Below are 18324 nucleotides of genomic sequence, written 5' to 3' on the forward strand. Positions count from 1 at the left end.
ATTGCCACAGGGGAGCATTGTAAGGTTACATACACTGTGACAGTAAAGTATGTTACAAAAGTTAATTGGATTTTCAATGGACAAATAATTAAATCAGGCAAAGAGTTCAAGTGTTCCAAAGAACATGACACATACACACTTACAATCATGACAATTGTCAATGAGAAGCACGAAGGAAAGTATTTATTTGAGGCTGTGAATGAAGCTGGAAAGACCACAACATCATCAAGACTCAAAAGGTTGGATAATTGAGGATAGTTTTATTTTTACTCATCACCATACACGTAAACAAACTACATTTTTCTAATGTAAGATTAAAAAAAAATCTCATCTTGGCAGCAAACTCATACTTTATTTCATATATTGAAATGTATATAATTGTCAGAATGCTTTTACCATACTTTCAATCCCCCACCACTAATTCACCTTAGTATTGTTTTATATCATTATCCACATGCTTATTTCTTCTATATCATGTTCAGGTATTTTCACTTTTCATACTTCTAATTTTTTTTGCGTCACTCATTAACTATTACATTTCACTCTTGGTCTTTCTCCACTGGGCGCTGAAAACTTTTTGCATGTTTTCAGGTGTAAATTTGTCATGGTTTCATAAATCATGATGTGATGAAGTCACTTTCCTTCTTCCTCCTCTAACCATTCCACCATTTCTTCACAATCACTCCTGGAATGCATCCCACCATACCATTCCATTCCACCATCAATGTTCCAGCTCTGTGCACTTGTCTACATGTTCATTTTCGCATCATTATCTACCTGTGTACTAATTTACTTTTATTTTTGTGCACATTATAGTGCCACCCGTTTTCAGGTACAAAATCAGTCCCCTGGAGATCAATGTTGGCAGCGGAGCCAAGTTCGAATGTGAAATTGAAGATGCACCAAATGTGAACTTCAAATGGTTCAAGTCTGGCACTTCGATCAAAGAGAGTGCCAATTGCTGCATCCTCAGTCGGCAACTGACATCTTCATTGGAGCTCCTGAGCCCAACCAAAGCTGACAGTGGCGAATACAATTGCAAGGCTACAAACCAGCATGGCAGTGACACCTGTGCCGCCAAACTGACAGTAATTGGTGAGTCCTCTGTTTCCTTTAACAATATTTATGCAACTCTATGTACAGTATATTAATGTTTTCTTCTCAGGTTGAATGTTAAAAAAAGAATTGTAATGTGCACCTGTTGTCTCAACCTTTGTATAGTGTACCGGTTTGTCATGTAAATTAGGTATCCATATCCTATGACCTTTTCCCTATCTTTAATGACTTTTTATAGAGATGTACCCGCCAGTATTTAGTACCATGCCTGATCCTATGACTTTATACGTGGGCAAACAAGCATCATTCCAGAGTGTAGTTACTGGCTCTTCGCCAATGACTATTGTCTGGCACAAAGACAATATTGCTGTTTCTTCTTGGGGGAACTATCAGATAGCGTCTGACAAGACCAAATACTCCCTACAAATCAAAAATCTTCAGCTGATCGATTAGGGTACTTACATTTGCAAAGCATCGAACAGCGTTGGCACTGCTACATGCAGTTCAGAGTTGAGGGTTATCAACAAACCCAGTTTCGTAAAGACCTTCGATACCTCAATGTCTTCAGCCATTGGTAATACACTGAGGCTCGAAGGTCAAGTGGACGAGGACACTGTAGTGTCCATCACCTGGATAAAGGATGGAAAAAAGCTCCATCAAACAATGGACTGTATACAATCTTTTGAAGAAAATGTTGTTGTTCTTGAAATTACTAAGGAAAAACTGAAAGATTCAGCGAAATATGTCTGTACAGCTTCAAATGATTATGGGAGTTCAACTTGTTCTATGATGTTGATGGCACAAGGTAAGATCTTTATGTTGATATCTTGTCGTATCGCAGTGTGTGTGTGACTACAGATGCTAGTTTAGAAAATTCAACCGTTTAAATAAAAAAGGCTGATCATTTAATTATATTTTAAGCCACTAATGCTATGCAGCTATAACATATTCTTATATGATTTTTTATGTCACAGTATTCTCTTTGGTGGTTACGTATTGGTTATTGTTTGCAACACATTTACTGTTTTGCAATGCAATACTTCTTTCAGAACCCCCAACCTTTGTTTAGAAACTGGAACCAAAGCTAATGTGGAAGCACGGCATAGCTGCTCGGATGCAGTGCATAGTCAAAGGATCAGCTGAACTCAAAACTTCCTGGTCTCTGAATGACAACGATCTCAGTGATGAAGATAAACATACAATCACTTTCAAGGCTGGTCTTGCAACTTTGGAAATAATCAATGTAAATGTGTTAGATAGCGGAAACTACACTTGCGAGGTGTCAAACGAAGCTGGTAGTGAGAGCAGCATCACTGAGTTATCGGTAAAAGGTTTGCCACCATTACATATTTTACTTGCTTAAAATAATTTTTCCACAAATTGCAGATAGCTGTATTATTTAATTGAATCTGATCTTTACTCTGAGATACCCCGTCCTTTAGAAAATATTTGCAAATGGTTGAGGCAGTGACGGAAACTCCTGCCGTACTCGAATGTGAAATTAAAGGAACAGCTCTGTTGGAAATCATCTGGTTGAAGAATAAGAAACCAGTCTTCGCCACAGATCAAAAGTATAAGATCACCTATCAGGAATCCATTGCTCGTTTGGAGTTCTGCTCATTTGAAAGTGCAGACATTGGTGATTACCAATGCTGCATAGCCAATTATGTTGGTAAAATCACCACTAAGATACTGGCCAAACTTAAAGGTTGGTATAGCTGGTAAATAGAAAACTCATATTGATTTGTCTAAATATGTTTTCGAAATAACATGGTTCATCGTACCAGGATCTACTGTTGCCTTGAAGTCTGCTTTCACTGGATCAACTCCTCTTACTGTTAAGTGGTTCAGAGAGGACAAGGATATATCAAGTGGAGGCACATTTTTTATCAAAAAGGAGACCTACTCAAATGATTTGGAACTTCACTCAGTAAAACCCACCGACTTGGCTAAATACACATGCCAAGTGGCCAATGACGCTGGAACGGTGGCATGCACGGCTGTCTTGTTTGGGAAAGGTGCCCTTTCTTCATATACATTCCCAGATCAATATGCATTTGTTGTCCTTGCATCAATGTTGGTTTACTTGTCTGATAATCAATGTCAAACGTTTTTTTAGAACCTCCAATGTTTGTGATGAAGCTTGAGTCTACAAAACTAGTGGTGAAAGGAAGTGCTGTGAAGCTGGAGTGTAAAGCAACCGGCACCCCTGAGATCATTTTTAAGTGGTTTAAGAACGAGATTGAGATGAGACAAAATGAGAAATACAAAATGGCTGTTACTAACTCAGTTGCCTCACTGGAGATTGTCAACTGCTCTGTTGATGATAGTGGAGATTATGTTTGTGTGTCATCAAGTGATGCTGGTAGTGACCACTGCACCAGCAGAGTTACAGTTAAAGGTTTGTTGAGTATTCTGTTTTTTAGATTCATAAAATTTCATGATTGTATTCTGACTTCATTGCCATTTTCTTTTAGAACCTCCAATATTTACGAGGACCTTTGAATCCAAAGAACTTATCAAAGGGTCTAATATTATTTTGGAAGGACAGCTTGCAGGCTCTGCTCCATTCACATCTTTTTACAAAAACACAAAGGCGATCAGAAATGATAAAAGACACAAGATAGTCTTAAAGGATGACATAGTTACCCTCCAGATGTTGGCAATTGATGCCGGAGATGCTGGAAAATATCAGTGTACAGTAGAAAATGAAGTTGGGAAGTCATCTTGTGGCTGAAGGATGGAAGAGAGCTGACATCAGGGCAAAGATACAAAGTGCAGAGCACAGATAATAGCTATGTACTAACTATTCTCCATATAGAGAAAAGCGATAGTGGAGATTACACCTTTGATCTTTCCAATGACGTTGGAAGCAGTACTTGTGAAGCCACACGATTTGGGAAAATCGGCTGAATTTCAGTGTATTGTCACTGGGTATCCAAATCTGTCTGTGCAATGGCAAATATCCGAGAACTGGATCTTGGAAGACCCTAAAATTGAAAGGATCTTTGAAGATAATGTGGCAACTCTAAGGATTCCGGTCTGTGAAGCCTATCACAGCGGGAAATATACCTGCCAGGTGGCAAATTAGGCTGGACAAACAAGTGCTTTGCAACCCTCATAGTGCAAGGTTTGTCTTTTAAATTAGTCTGCTAGCTAGATATATTTTTTTAATTGTGTCTTTCTGTCTTTAAAATGTATGAATTTGATTAGAAAATGTATATTTATATGCATTTTAGAACCACCTCAGATTACAGAGAAACCAGAAGTGATAAAAGTAACTATTGAGGATCCAGTCAGTTTAGAGTGTAAAGTGGCAGGCACTCCTGAGCTCAAAGTGAAGTGGACCAAAGACAGCAAAGAGTTCAAGTCAAATCCACAATACAAACTTAGCTTTGAGAACAACCTTAGTGGCCTTAATATGCAGACTACACAAAAGGAGGATGCAGGCGACTATCAATTTGAGATTTCAAACCACATTGAGACATGCAGTTGCAAAATTAAGTTGATTGTACTAGGTCAGTGCAAAATCTTATATTGAAACAAATTGGTATGATAGTATACCGCTTATGTCATGAAATGCAATGAACACGGGTTTGACTGTTTTGTTGATGCTCTTGTGAAAACAGAACAAACTATCCCTCCAAGCTTCACCAAACCTTTGAGTGAAATACAGGAAATATTGGGAATGCTTGTTCAAATGAATTGCAAAATATCTGGATCTCTTCCTATCACTGTGGAATGGCAGAAAGATGGGAACAGAATTGACGTTGGTGGAAAATATAAACTTGTTCGTCAAGACATTTCTATGTATTTGGAAATCGAACAGCTAGAGAGAGCTGATGCCGGCACTTACTCTTGAAAACTGACAAATAAAGCAGGAAGTGTTGAATGCAGTGGGGCAGTGAAGGTGAAAGGTCAGAATTGATCAAAATGATATACATTTGATATATTTCTCTCTCGTGTTAGGGTCAGGCCAGCTGATTATGTTACGGTTCTCTTCCGTTGAAGGAGAGTCGGACCAAAATGCAGCGTGGTTAGTTCGATACATCTTTAATGAAGAAAAAAAACACGAACAATACAAAAACAACAAACGGAACGTGAAAACCTATACAGCCTATCTGGTGACAACTAACACAGAGACAGGAACAATCACCCACGAAATACTCAAAGAATATGGCTGCCTAAATATGGTTCCCAATCAGAGACAACGATAATCACCTGACTCTGATTGAGAACCGCCTCAGGCAGCCATAGACTATGCTAGACACCCCACAAAACCCCAAGACAAAAACACACCACAAAAACCATGTCACACCCTGGCCTGACCAAATAAATGAAGACAAACATACTATACTTCGACCAGGGCGTGACAGATTAACTTGGTTGCTATTGTTTCTTTAGAGCCACCAAGCTTTGTTTTGTTGCCTGAGTCTCATTCAGCCCTTCCTAACTCCAACATGCGATTTAAGAGCACGTTTAAAGGAACACCTCCCTTCACAGTGAAATGGTTTAAGGATGACACTGAACTGATCACTGGACCGTCCTGTTCAGTTGGACTGGAAGGATTATCTTGCTTCCTAGATCTTTACTCAGTTGGAGTTTTGCAGAGTGGAATTTACTCTTGTCAATTTAAAAATGATGCTGGCATTAAAAGATGTAGTGCTGCTTTAATGGTGAAAGGTTGCAACATGCTCTTATTTAAACTCATGCATTGGCTTCCATCTCCACATCTTTCCTCAACTGGCTTCGATTATTCCGTCTGTCCTCGATTGCTTTTATCTGTGCTCTATTGCTTTGCATTTTCACAACTCCTCCACCACCTCCTTTTCACAGCTCCCTGACCAGTTCACAGGTCCCTGACCAGTTCACAGGTCCCTGACCAGTTCACAGCTCCCTGACCAGTTCACAGCTCCCTGACCAGTTCACAGAACCTTTACCTGCTTCTCCATCACACCAACAAATGTTGTGTCATTCTTCCCATTTCCCTTGACGCATTCTTCTTGCCTTTACTCCTTAACAGATGCATCAAGTCATCAAATTACATCTTTTTGCAGTTCATTGCAAGCCTCATATTCTTTCATTGTGTCAAGGTGCATGTGCTTCAATAAGCTAATTTTGCAAAATTTTGGCTTTGCAGAACCTCCTGAATTTGTGCTAAAATTGCCAGTCACAAAGTTTGTGAAGAAGTGCGAGCCACTCCGTCTTGAATGCAAAGTTAAGGGTTCCCCCTCTCTGCGAATGCAGTGGTACAAAAATGACACTAAGATCACAGATGGTGACAACTATAGACAATCATTTGTTGACTCAATGGCAGTCCTTGAGCTGCGCACCACAAGATTTGATGACAATGGAGTCTACACCTGTGAAGCAACCAATGACGCTGGAAGTATAAGCTGCAGCACAACTCTTAGAGTCAAAGGTTAGCCAGTAATAAATGACATTGGATTTTGATATTTACATATGCCATTTAATATTCCATGATAATCCATTATTAGTATAGTGTCTGTTGGTGGTATTACACCGGTATGTATTTGCAGCTTTGCTGCGTGTAGCAAACAGCTGCTTCTTAACGTTTCTCAATATTTTGTAGATGCACCATCTTTCCTCAAAGTACTTCGGCCAATTGAAGGAATGAAAGGAAAGGATGCTAGCCTACACTGTGAGATGTTTGGCACAGCACCCTTTGAGATTACCTGGGCCAAATACAAAACGCCATTAAAGGAAAGTAGGAAATATAAGATTGTGAATGAGGATACTGCTGCCACTCTTCATATCATTGGATTGGAAGCTTCAGATTTTGGAGAATATAAGTGCAAGGCATCAAACAGTATAGGATATGAAACATGCTGTACTCCAGTTCAACTCAGAGGTTAGTAGAAATGTGTCATCGGTGGGTATTTTTTGATCCTGCTTCATGATGATTTATTTTTAGCCTCTCCATTTTTGTCCTCTCTCAGAACCACCAACGTTTGTGGAGAAATTGTTGAATACGACATGCACATTGGGTGAAGAAGTCACCCGGAAAGCCACTGTCAAAGGCTCTCAGCCAATGACTGCATCTTGGTTACAGGATAAGGATCACATTCTCAGAGATGGTGACATCCAGAAAATTACATTTGAAAACAACCAGCTCCCTCTTAAAGTATTTAAAGCAGACTCACTGGCAATGGGCAAATACACGTGCCAACTCCGAAACGATGCCGGAGTTGTGGAATGTTTTTCTAACATAACTGTATTAGGTTTGTACATTTCCATTTTGTCTCTAATTCCATTTTCTCCCCTAATTCGCTTAGTTTTTTCCCCAGTCATTGCTTTTCTTTTATTATTCAGTTTCTGTAAGCACACCTCTGCTCGTGTTCTTTATTTTCAGAACCCGCTAAAGTTGTGGAGAGACCAGAGTCTTTCAGCGTGACTGCAGGTGATATTGCAGCTCTAGAAGTCAAAGTGTCGGGGACACCAGAGCTGAAACCAAAGTGGTTTAAGAATGGAGTCGAGCTCTCCTCTGGCCAGAAGTACAACATCTCCTTCTCAAAGATGATCTCCAGCTTGAAAGTGTTGTCTGCAGAGAGGATTGATATGGGAGAATATACATTTGAGGTCAAAAATGAGGTTGGCAGTGATCTCACCAAATTAAACCTCACTGTGCTAGGTGGGTGGCCCCTTCCTATACACAGTATGATATGACATTTTTCTAATTGTCTAATTGCCTAGTGTTTTGCCTCATGCCTGGTTACTAACCCTGTCCTCCTATAACAGATAAAACCATACCTCCAACATTCACACAGAAACTGAAGGAATCTCATCTTATTGTTGGAAAAGCTGGTGAAATGGACTGCAAAGTCTCTGGTTCTGAACCTTTCACCATTACTTGGTACCATGATGAAGAGGAGATCAAAACTGGACCAAATTATGAGATTTTATTCAGTGACAACACCTGCACACTTAAAGTGCCCACTCTTAAGTGGTCTGACTCTGGAGTGTATAAATGCAAAGCCGTAAACAAGGCCGGAACCAATGAGACCAGTTCCTCTTTCATTGTGAAAGGTCAGTAAATATACATGACTTGTTTGGGCTTCGTAATTACTATTGCTTTGTGATGTAACTGATTTAATGTCAGATGTTTGCAAGCTAAAAAGTATGTATTTTTTGTATTTAGAACCTCCTTCTTTTGTGATGCCACCTCAGCCACTGGAAGCAATGCCTGGAACAAATGTAACTTTCTCAGCAATTGTCAAAGGAAGTGCCCCACTGAAACTGAAGTGGTTCAGAGGCACGAAGGAAATTGTGTCTGGAAAAGGCTGTGAAATTGCTCTACGGGACAATACAGCTACTCTGGAGCTATCCAAAATTGACAAATTCCACGCCGGAGAGTATACATGCCAGATTATTAATGATGCTGGGAAGGAAAGTCTCCAAGTTAACCTGTCTGTGAAAGGTTGGTCAATAATAGAAAATATTTATTTTTATTATATAGTTTTATTAATAGAATTAAAACAACAATTTTTTTTTTTTATCAGGATGTGGACTAATAAACTTCTGTATGATTTTACTCAGAACCTGCTAGCTTTGTTAAGAAGCTGAACGACCACTCTGTTGAAAAGGGAAAATCATTGATACTTGAGTGCACATACACTGGAACCCCAAAGATATTCGTCACCTGGTATAAGGACGGCCAACAGCTATATGCCTCTTATAAGCACAACGTCACTACCACAGAGACCTCCTGCATCTTGGAGTGTTTAAACAGTGACGATAAGGAAGCAAGTGGGGAATACGCTTGTGAAGTTTCCAATGACGCCGGAAAAGATACCTGCAAAGCACAAGTGTTCATTTTAGGTTAGTTTGCCTAAATTGACCTGGTAATTTATTGGGATTGTCCTATGCTGTATATATCTGATGTCGCTTTGGATAAAAGCGTCTGCTAAATGGCATATATGTACATGTGTATGTTTCTGATTTAACTGTTTATATCTGTCACTTTAGAACCACCTTATTTCATTGATCATTTGGAGCCAATGGAAGTTACTGCTGGTGATGCAGTTTGTTTGAAATGCCATGTTGGAGGAACCCCTGACATTAAGGTGGCTTGGTATAAGGCCGACGGAAAAGTGAGGTCTTCCCCTGATTGCAAAATAGAGTATTCCAAAGGCATTGCTTGCTTGAAATTGAGCAAAGCAGCCGAGGCTGATATTGGTGAATACACATGCAAAGCTGAAAACAGAATAGGATCAGCCTCATCCAGCTGTCGTCTCTCTGTCCAAGGTGATGCCCTTTGTCTTTTTTTAGGAATGTTCTCTTTTTAATCAGAAAATATTCAGCTTTGACTCTGCATTGGTTATGAAGTTAACAACTAGTATGACGAATTTTCATATTGTTTTGCAGCTAATGTCATATTTTTTGTTAAATTATCCTATTTTCAGAGGCAAAAACGCCACCAACCTTCCCAAAGAAAATAACCAGCATTCAACAGACTGAAGGAAGGGAAGTCAAATTGGAGTGCCGTGTGTCAGGCTCCTCCCCCATTGAGGTCTCTTGGCTTAAAGACAGTGAAACTGTGAAATCCAATGACTATACCATGAGTTATGATGATAACACGGCTGTCCTACAAATATCCAGAGGTGAAATGAGACACTCTGGGGAATACACTTGTGTTGCTACCAATAGTGTTGGGACTGCATCCTGCAGAGCCAAACTCACTCTTAAAGGTCGGTCGTTTGTTCCTCAAAGAGGTTGTTTTTTTACTTGCTGACTGAGAGACAGTGCATGTTCTGTATTAGTACAGTATCATATTGTACAGTATCAACGCTTTCATTTCAAAGTATGCTGTATGTTCCACCTCTTTCCCATCATTGAACTTTTAGAGCCAAGATATCCCCCTGTCTTTGATAAAAAGCTGTCACCCATGGTGGACATTTCAGTTGGTGATAGTGTGGAATTGGAATGTCACATGACTGGATCTTTGCCATTAAAAGTCACTTGGTCAAAAGATCACAAAGATATTCGATCAGGGGGAAATTACAAGATGGCCTGTGTGGATAACACCCCACACCTCACTATATTGAAAGCAGATAAATCAAATTTTGGCCGCTACATTTGCCATGCCACTAATGACATTGGAAAGGACTCTTGTTCCACTGAAATTACTGTCAAAGGTATTTAGCCCACTGCCTCACAATTTTAGTCCCTTTCATGTTTCTTGAGAGAAACTTTTGGTATAGTACTGTTTGCTTTAGCCTCCTCTGTCACATTAAGTGAACATTGCAATCTTGTTTCGTAAACCATTAATGCTTTAACATTTATTTTCAGAGCGTCAAATCCCACCTTCATTCACCAAAAAGCCCACAGAGACCCTAGAGGAAACGGAGGGCAAGATGTTGAAGATTGAGGCACGTTTGTCTGGATCTCAGCCCATGACCATTAATTGGTATAAAGATGACAGTGAGATTCACAGCTCTGATCACTATGACATGTCTTTCAAGAGCAATGTGGCTGTGTTGTGTATCAAGAGCTCCAAAGTCTCAGACTGTGGGAGGTATACCGGCACAGCAACCAATGAAGCAGGCACTGCCTCTTGCAAATTGACAGTTACCATAACTGGTAGGTCCATATTATTATTTGTCTACTATGTTGTGTTTCTCCATAGAAAGTTAGATATAAATAATGTGTGTCTGCATTACCATATGCCATGTATGTTTTTCCATGACTCTTCCTTATTAATCCAGAACACAAGAAGCCCCCTACATTTGACCCCGCTCTCAAACCTGTCACGCTGACTGAGGGAGAGAACCTGCACCTTAGCTGCCATGTCCATGGATCACCTTCTATGAAGATTCAGTGGATGAAGGACAGGAAAGACTTGAAAAACAATTCCAGCAGTAAAATAAGTTTTGCCGATGGTGTTGCTTCTTTGGAGGTCATGCACGTATCAAAGAATGATGCAGGGGACTATCTCTGCAAGGCAACCAATGAGGCTGGTAGTGAATTCTGCAAGGCCAAAGTAACTATCAAAGGTACATGTTCTGGACCATATTTTTATTCAAATCATATCCAAACATTTGTTGAATCAGCTGTCGTGAATGAATGGTTATGGTTTTTATAACAGACTTCTTGAATTATGCTTAATGGCAGAGAAATCCAAAGCAGCACCTGAACCCGCTGCAGAGGAACCAACTGCAGCACCAGTAATGAAACTGGACAACTTGTTCTTCATCGAGGAGCCCAAGCCTTGCCATGTAGCCGAGAGTAAGTGTGATAAAAAGAGATTTAGAAGCATTTAATTAGTATTCCATTAACAGCCTACAGTTTCTATTAATAGTTAATAATTAATAGTAACATTTCCATAGCAAATGATGTCTTCAATATGTTGTGTTAAATTCACAGAGGGCACTGCAACTTTCATTGCCAAAGTTGGAGGTGATCCTATTCCTAACGTGAAATGGATGAAGGGCAAGTGGAGACAGATCACTCATGGTGGTCGCATCACTATTGAGCAGAAAGGCCCAGATGCCAAGTTGGAGATCAGAGAAATAACCAAATCTGACTCCGGACAGTACAGATGTGTCGCAACTAACAAAGCTGGAGAAATAGAATGCAACACCGACATGCATGTTGAGGAAAGGAAAGAGGATGCTGGAGTTGAGGGAAACTTCAGAGCAAAACTGAAGAAGTAAGTGAATCTCTCTTTGACGATTGTGTTGCTACCGTCCACATTTCACAAGAAACTACACAAATAATATTTTCCATGCATATCTCTTCTATGCTTTTTCTCCACAGGACTCCATCTAAACAGAAGAGTCCTCAGGAAGAGAAAGACATTGACATTGTAGAGTTGCTCAGAAATGTGGACCCTAAGGAGTATGAGAAATACGCCCGTATGTATGGAATCACTGACTACCGTGGACTTCTTCAGGCCATTGAGCAGCTGAAGAGGGAGAAAGTAGAAGAAAGTGGAAGATCGGTAAATTCATTTAACATTAAGTTGTATTCAATTGAATTGAATGGCTTTTCATTTTTTTCAGAACACAATTAAATTCAATACTGAATTTCATTGCTTTTTTAAAGACATAATGGTGATACTCTAACAAGTTCTACTATGTCTTTTGGTGTGATTTAGGAACCGGAGAGAGAGAGAGAGTTGGATGAGGATTTGGTCGCTCTTGTGGCTGATTTGCAAAAGAGAATGGAATGTACTAAGGTAGGTTCCTCATTAGCTGTCACAATGAAATGTCTGACAATAACAACAGCAGTAATTCATCATATATTGTATGCATATTCATTTACATTAATGTCTAAGCTTATATTTCTTATTTATCTGCTTGTAGCCGGTCACCGTGAATAAGGACATAACAGATCAGTCTACAGTTACCAACAAGGTCGCTACTTTTGAGTGTGACATCAAGATCAACTTCCCTGAGATCACCCTGTCCTGGTACAAGGGAACTCAGAAGCTTAACAACAACGACAAATATGAAGTCAGCATTGTCGGAGACCGTCACATCTTGAAGATTAAGCAGTGTCAAACCAAAGACCAGGGCAACTACCGTGTTGTATGTGGCCCACATATCTCCAGCGCCAAACTGACTGTTATCGGTGGGTATCCATGGATCTGCATTTGTTTATTTTGTACTTACATTAATGTTATTGATTTAAGTCATTATACTGTATTGTTAAATACTAATAGAGATGCACTTTTGTTATTTGTTTCCAAACAGAGCCTGAGGTTGAGAAACATCTGGAGGAAGTTGCGGGACAGGAGGGGCAAACATGCACTCTTTCTTGTCAGTTTTCTATCCCTAATGTCAAAACCCAATGGTTTAAGAATGGAAAGATCTTAGAAATTAAACACAGATACTCGTACGAGGTGGTCAACAACATTCAGAGGCTCTCGATTAAAGATCTCAGACCAGAAGACCAAGGACGTTATACCTGCAAATATGAAAACCTCGAATCCACTGCAGATCTCTTGGTTGAAGGTATGTATAGATTTAACCATGTAATGGGTTGATGTTGCATCTACCTTCATGTTGTGGAGTGAAGGTCATCCCAATCTGACCTATTTTTTTTCCTTCATCACATGTTTTGTCACTAATATTTCAGTATTTTCACTCATTTTACATTTTTTTAACTTTTCATTTGACATTTTAATTTTAGTCCTGGAGCGCTCTGATAATACATGTACACTACCGTTCAAACATTTGGGGTCACTTAGAAATTTCCTTGTTTTTGAAAGAAAATCACATTTTTGGTCCATTAAAATAACATCAAATTGATCAGAAATACAGTGTAGACATTGCTAATGTTGTAAATAACTATTGTACCTGGAAATGGCTGATTTGTTTATGGAATAGCTACACAGGCGTACAGAGGCCCATTATCAGCAACCATCACTCCTGTGTTCCAATGGCACGTTGTGTTAGCTAATCCAAGTTTATCATTTTAAAAGGCTAATTGATTATTAGAAAACCCTCTTGCAATTATGTTAACACAGCTGAAAACTGTTGTTCTGATTAAAGAAGCAATAAAACTTTCTTTCATTAGACTAGTTGAGTATCTGGAGCATCAGCATTTGGGGGTTCGATTACAGGCTCAAAATGGACTGAAACAAAGAGCTTTCGTCATTCTATTCTTGTTCTGAGAAATGAAGGCTATTCCATGCAAGAAACTGCCAAGAAACTGAAGATCTCGTACGCTGTATACTACTCCGTTCACAGAACAGCGCAAACTGTAACCAGAAAAGAAAGAGGAGTGGGAGGCCCCGATGCACAACTGAGCAAGAGGACAAGTACATTAAAGTGTCTAGTTTGAGAAACAGACGCCTCACAAGTCCTCACCTGGCAGCTTCATTAAATAGTACCCGCAAACACCAGTCTCAACATCAGTAATGAAGAGGCTGGCCTTCTAGGCAGAGTTGCAAAGAAAAAGCCAAATCTCAGACTGGACAATTAAAAGAAAAGATTAAGAGTTGCAAAAGAACACAGACACTGGACAGAGGAACTCTGCAAAAGGGTTTTCTAATGATCGATTAGCCTTTTAAAAGGTTGGTATAGTCATTAGCATTTTTTTTGTTTTCCAGCTGTCTGAATCTCATAGTTGTTTTTATGAAGTTTAAGTTAATATTTAATTTTCCTTTTTCACAGAAATTGAATTAGCAAGTGTACCCCATGGTAAGTATTTGATTTCTAGCTACACAAACTTTCAATTGTATCACAATTATTAATCAAAATTCCAGTCAACTTATCTTATATGACTTATATTTTATATATCTTTAATATTTAAACCAAATTCAACATCCTTTAGATGTCCCTGATTCATCAATACGAGTCCCTGATATGTCATCTTCAGTCACTCTCAAAGGTAAGAATGGGACATAAGATAAGCCATTAATTATACATTCCAGGTGGCTACCTCATGAAGCTGGTTGAGAGAATTCCAAGAGTGTGCAAAGCTGTCATCAAGGCAAAGAGTGTCTACTTTGAAGAATCTCAAATATAAAATAACACTTTTTTGGTTACTACATGATTCCATATGTGTTATTTCATAGTTGTGATGTCTTCACTACTATTCTACAAGGTAGAAAATTATAAATATAAAGAAAAACCCTTGAATGAGTAGATGTTACTTTAAATCTAAACTAACCTTATGAATCTGAATGCTCAACATATATCTGTTTTTTTAAAGAATCTTATGAATACTATTATGAAGAAGAGATGCAAATGAGAGAGTTGGAAATGAGAGGTATATAGCCTTGCATTGTTTTATATTAATCGTCTTTCCATTAACATCAAACCCCTTAAATTCATCATAAAATAATTTGCTAATGTTTCGATTATTGTGTGAGATTTATGTCATATTAATAGTAACCATTATCACTATCTACATGTTTTTACTTGTTTATTCACATTTGTATGAATAACTTAGTAACATGACCTAACTACTGTTTCTGTCAGTGATCACCACCATCAATTTAACCAACTCCATTTGAACATTTTTGTACACGTTTGTACACCTTTTAAAAAGATTATTCAGATTTGTAACACGACCTAACCAGTATTCCAGCATTTCCTCCTCATCTCCACAATCATCTACACAACTAAATGTGTTTTTCATATTCCAAAATGTTTGTAGTACAGAAAATCTCTACAACCACAGGTATCCCTTAGAATAGATGTTACCATTGGAGTTTGTCTTCTAGCAGCTAACTCAAGCGGGCAAACAGTTCATCTTTAACGTTCCACCTTGAGACACATTATGCTACTACATTGGTATTAACATGTTTGGTGCTTAAAATACATTGTTGTCTGTCTTTGTATGTTTGAGCCACTCTTTGAAAATATCTTGGCACAGAATATATGGGCTCCTACTCTTTGTATGTGTAATCTTGCCGTAGTGCACTAGCATGTGTTTGGAACTCAGACACACATCTCAGGTCTTTCTCTCTCCTTTGTTGTCTCACAGGAGTCATTTAATTTGTGTGTTTATATTTGTGTGTTAGAAGCATAAACCTCTCTCCTTAGCCTCGTTGAAACAAAGATACTAATATATTCTCATTGTCTTATCAGGCCCGAGAGTACCTGTTGAGGAGGTGTCTGTCCAGAGTAAGAAGGTTGGAATGAGGGAGGAAATGCCACAAAAAGGTATTGGAAGAATAGCTTTTGTTTGTCTTCGATTTACAGCAATGTTATGGCAAAGTTCATTATCTTGTTAATGTGTGGCATACATGGTCATAATCTTGTTTGTTTCGATTGGTAAACTCTTTGAGAGCTTGTTTTTGATTTAACCTTAATGTAAGTTGTTGGCAAAGTTCATAATATTTGTTCATGTGTAATTAATTAAACTCCATGTTTACAACTTTATTTTCTTTTAACTGTGTCAAAGGTGTTCCCTGTAATGTCATGCTGAATTCTTTTGCATGTCTTAGTTTAGACTTGGTTTGTACTGTTAGTATTAATGATCTTTTACTCTTTGCTCTTAAATTGATCACGCATAGTGGCTTATGTGTTTGTCTGTACGGCCTTCCCCAATATTATGTGCTTTTTGGATGTCCACATTAGATAGAGCTTTGCTACATTGGGCTAACAAAATGAGTGTCTTTAAAGTTTCTGAAGAGCACAAGAAACCAGAGGAGAAGGCTAAACCAGCTGAGGCAGCAGAACCACATAAAGGTATCCAAATATCTGTATTTCTAAGTTGTTTATTTCGTGTTTAATCTGGTTGATGTGTATACATGTTGATAATTTACCTACGTTTGTCCCTCCTGTCTACTTTTGCTTGACTGTTTGTCTGCGTAAAGTAACCAACTTCCACTACTTTAAATTACATTATTAGATACATTTTATTTGTCCCAACACATTAACTCAGTGATAAATTAGCATAATAGGGAAAATTAACTTACTGTGATGATATTTCCAAGTTCCTGAAGCCAAAAAGCCAGTGGAGGAGAAGATAGCTGCAAACGTTGTCCCAGAGAAACACCCCTCTCCAAAAGGTATAGTCTTACATCAGAATTGATGCGCTTGTCTGACCATCTTGTCATGCTTGCCACATATTCATAATTTTCTATTAACTAAAGCAGTAACTTTGTTTTTGTTCATTGTTGGTGTGGATTTTTCTTTATTTTCATCAACTTATTAATTTCCTTTAACTGTAATTATTTTGTATTTATTTTAATGACTTCTGTAAATGATATTCTACTCTTTTATTTTGGTGTATGTAATTGCTCCCTTTCAATATCTTAGAAGAACATGAAGAAGCAAAGAAGCCTGCCCATAAGCCAGCTGAGAAACCTGAACAGGTTCCACTAAAGAAAGGTATACTGTGTTTTCCTAAGTGCTTCAGAAATGCTCCTAATGCTGCTGTAGCTCTTGAATATTTTGTCTTCTTGTCAGTTGCATACCTGTCTACACAGTTTCTAAATCTTCTATGCAGTGCTTTCTAACATTGCATATTATTATCCCAAGGGATTGTGTGAATAAGCCTGTGTGACTAAGTTTGTTCACGTTTGTCACTTTTTGAATTGCGTTTAGAGAAGTTGTCTCAATCTTACTCTTACCATTTTATGGCTTTCACTCGCTTTTTTTGCACCCGGCTTTTCTTGATAGCCCATAGCTTATATTGTTTTTAATGTTGATGTCTGTATTACCTGAAGATGTGCCTCAAGCTGCACCCCATGTTGCTGAACCAAAACCAGAGCCTGAAGTTTCACCTGCGACTAAGGTTGAACCTGAACCGAACCGTGTGCCTATAAAGAAACCAGAGAGTCCACCAACCAAAGGTATTTATATCATGTGTTGTGTGGAAGATTTATTCTCCCCTCTAATGCACCTCTCCTTTGTTTGTGAAATCGTACGTGTTTCTGTATCTAATATGTTTAAATAGCTTCTAACATAGAAGCATATCTTTCTTTTGTGTCATATGTGTATGTAACATGTAAGTATTACCTTGGTTATTGAACTCTAAATCAAAGTGCATGTTACTTGAAGTTCCTGAGGAGGTTAAGAAACCAGAGGCTTCAAAGCCAGAACCAGGAAAGCCGACAGCAGCTAAAAGGCCAGAGACAGCCTCTACGCGTGATCCAAAGGAGCCGGAGCCTACTGCTGCTGCAAAGAAGGTCCCATCACCACAAGGTATCAGTATCTCTCAAAAGAGAGGCAGCTTTCTGAGTCTTTTAAAAACATGTCTGCTCTTTATACTCTTCTGTTTGTCAGTCCATCTTAACCTGTCTTTTTCTGACTATGGCATTACAACGTTTAAGACTAGTGTACTCCTCAATTGAGGACGTGTTGCAACCACATTTATGTTTGTCTCGTGTATGTACATTTATCTCTGCTATACAACATTCTTTATTCATATTTTGAATCTGTATTTGTTGTTTTCTGTTTGTCAGTAATACGTCTGTTTTCTTTACTTTCATCGCAGCACATAGTATATTACTGATCATTTGCATGTTCTTTTGAAGTGCCAGAAGAACTAAAAAGGCAGGAGTTAACTCTGCAGCAACCAGCTACCATCCTTCAAAAAGTGGACAGAGAGGACATAGAGCCTCAAATACACTCTGTGCCAGAACAAGGTATACTCACTATAGGCTGTCAATGCTTCTTCCATTCATGTTTAATGGCTTTCTTCTAATCAACCCAAGCGTTTGAACATCTCTATCATTATCTAGCTTCTGTATTTTTTCTAACTTCTACATCACAATGTTATATGAACTGTTTGACTTTTTAAGTGTTTGTGCACAGCTGAAAAGTCTTTGCACCAGATGCTTTATAT

The 18324-nt window shown here is 38.6% G+C and overlaps 1 protein-coding gene across 2 annotated transcripts in view; it reads left to right on the forward strand.

Annotated features, from left to right (window-relative positions):
• The window catches only part of LOC118385847 (titin), a 181846-nt gene that overhangs the window by 53461 nt on the left and 110061 nt on the right, over positions 1-18324 (forward strand). The window contains exons 38-63 of one of the 2 annotated variants that reach the window (XM_052522661.1): positions 817-1095; positions 7430-7708; positions 7816-8103; positions 8216-8494; positions 8614-8895; positions 9043-9321; positions 9480-9764; positions 9921-10211; positions 10366-10656; positions 10782-11069; positions 11188-11301; positions 11440-11725; positions 11833-12016; positions 12173-12253; positions 12381-12648; positions 12771-13031; positions 14196-14222; positions 14356-14412; positions 14737-14793; positions 15618-15692; positions 16155-16220; positions 16469-16543; positions 16794-16865; positions 17204-17329; positions 17538-17681; positions 18014-18124. In XM_052522661.1, the coding sequence (XP_052378621.1) occupies positions 817-1095; positions 7430-7708; positions 7816-8103; positions 8216-8494; positions 8614-8895; positions 9043-9321; positions 9480-9764; positions 9921-10211; positions 10366-10656; positions 10782-11069; positions 11188-11301; positions 11440-11725; positions 11833-12016; positions 12173-12253; positions 12381-12648; positions 12771-13031; positions 14196-14222; positions 14356-14412; positions 14737-14793; positions 15618-15692; positions 16155-16220; positions 16469-16543; positions 16794-16865; positions 17204-17329; positions 17538-17681; positions 18014-18124 (4845 nt within the window). The remainder of the gene's footprint in view (positions 1-816; positions 1096-7429; positions 7709-7815; positions 8104-8215; positions 8495-8613; positions 8896-9042; positions 9322-9479; positions 9765-9920; positions 10212-10365; positions 10657-10781; positions 11070-11187; positions 11302-11439; positions 11726-11832; positions 12017-12172; positions 12254-12380; positions 12649-12770; positions 13032-14195; positions 14223-14355; positions 14413-14736; positions 14794-15617; positions 15693-16154; positions 16221-16468; positions 16544-16793; positions 16866-17203; positions 17330-17537; positions 17682-18013; positions 18125-18324) is intronic. The other variant, XM_052522662.1, reaches the window with a different exon arrangement.

Source organism: Oncorhynchus keta, chromosome 7, assembly GCF_023373465.1.
Source record: "Oncorhynchus keta strain PuntledgeMale-10-30-2019 chromosome 7, Oket_V2, whole genome shotgun sequence".
NCBI classification, from domain to species: Eukaryota; Metazoa; Chordata; class Actinopteri; order Salmoniformes; family Salmonidae; genus Oncorhynchus; species Oncorhynchus keta.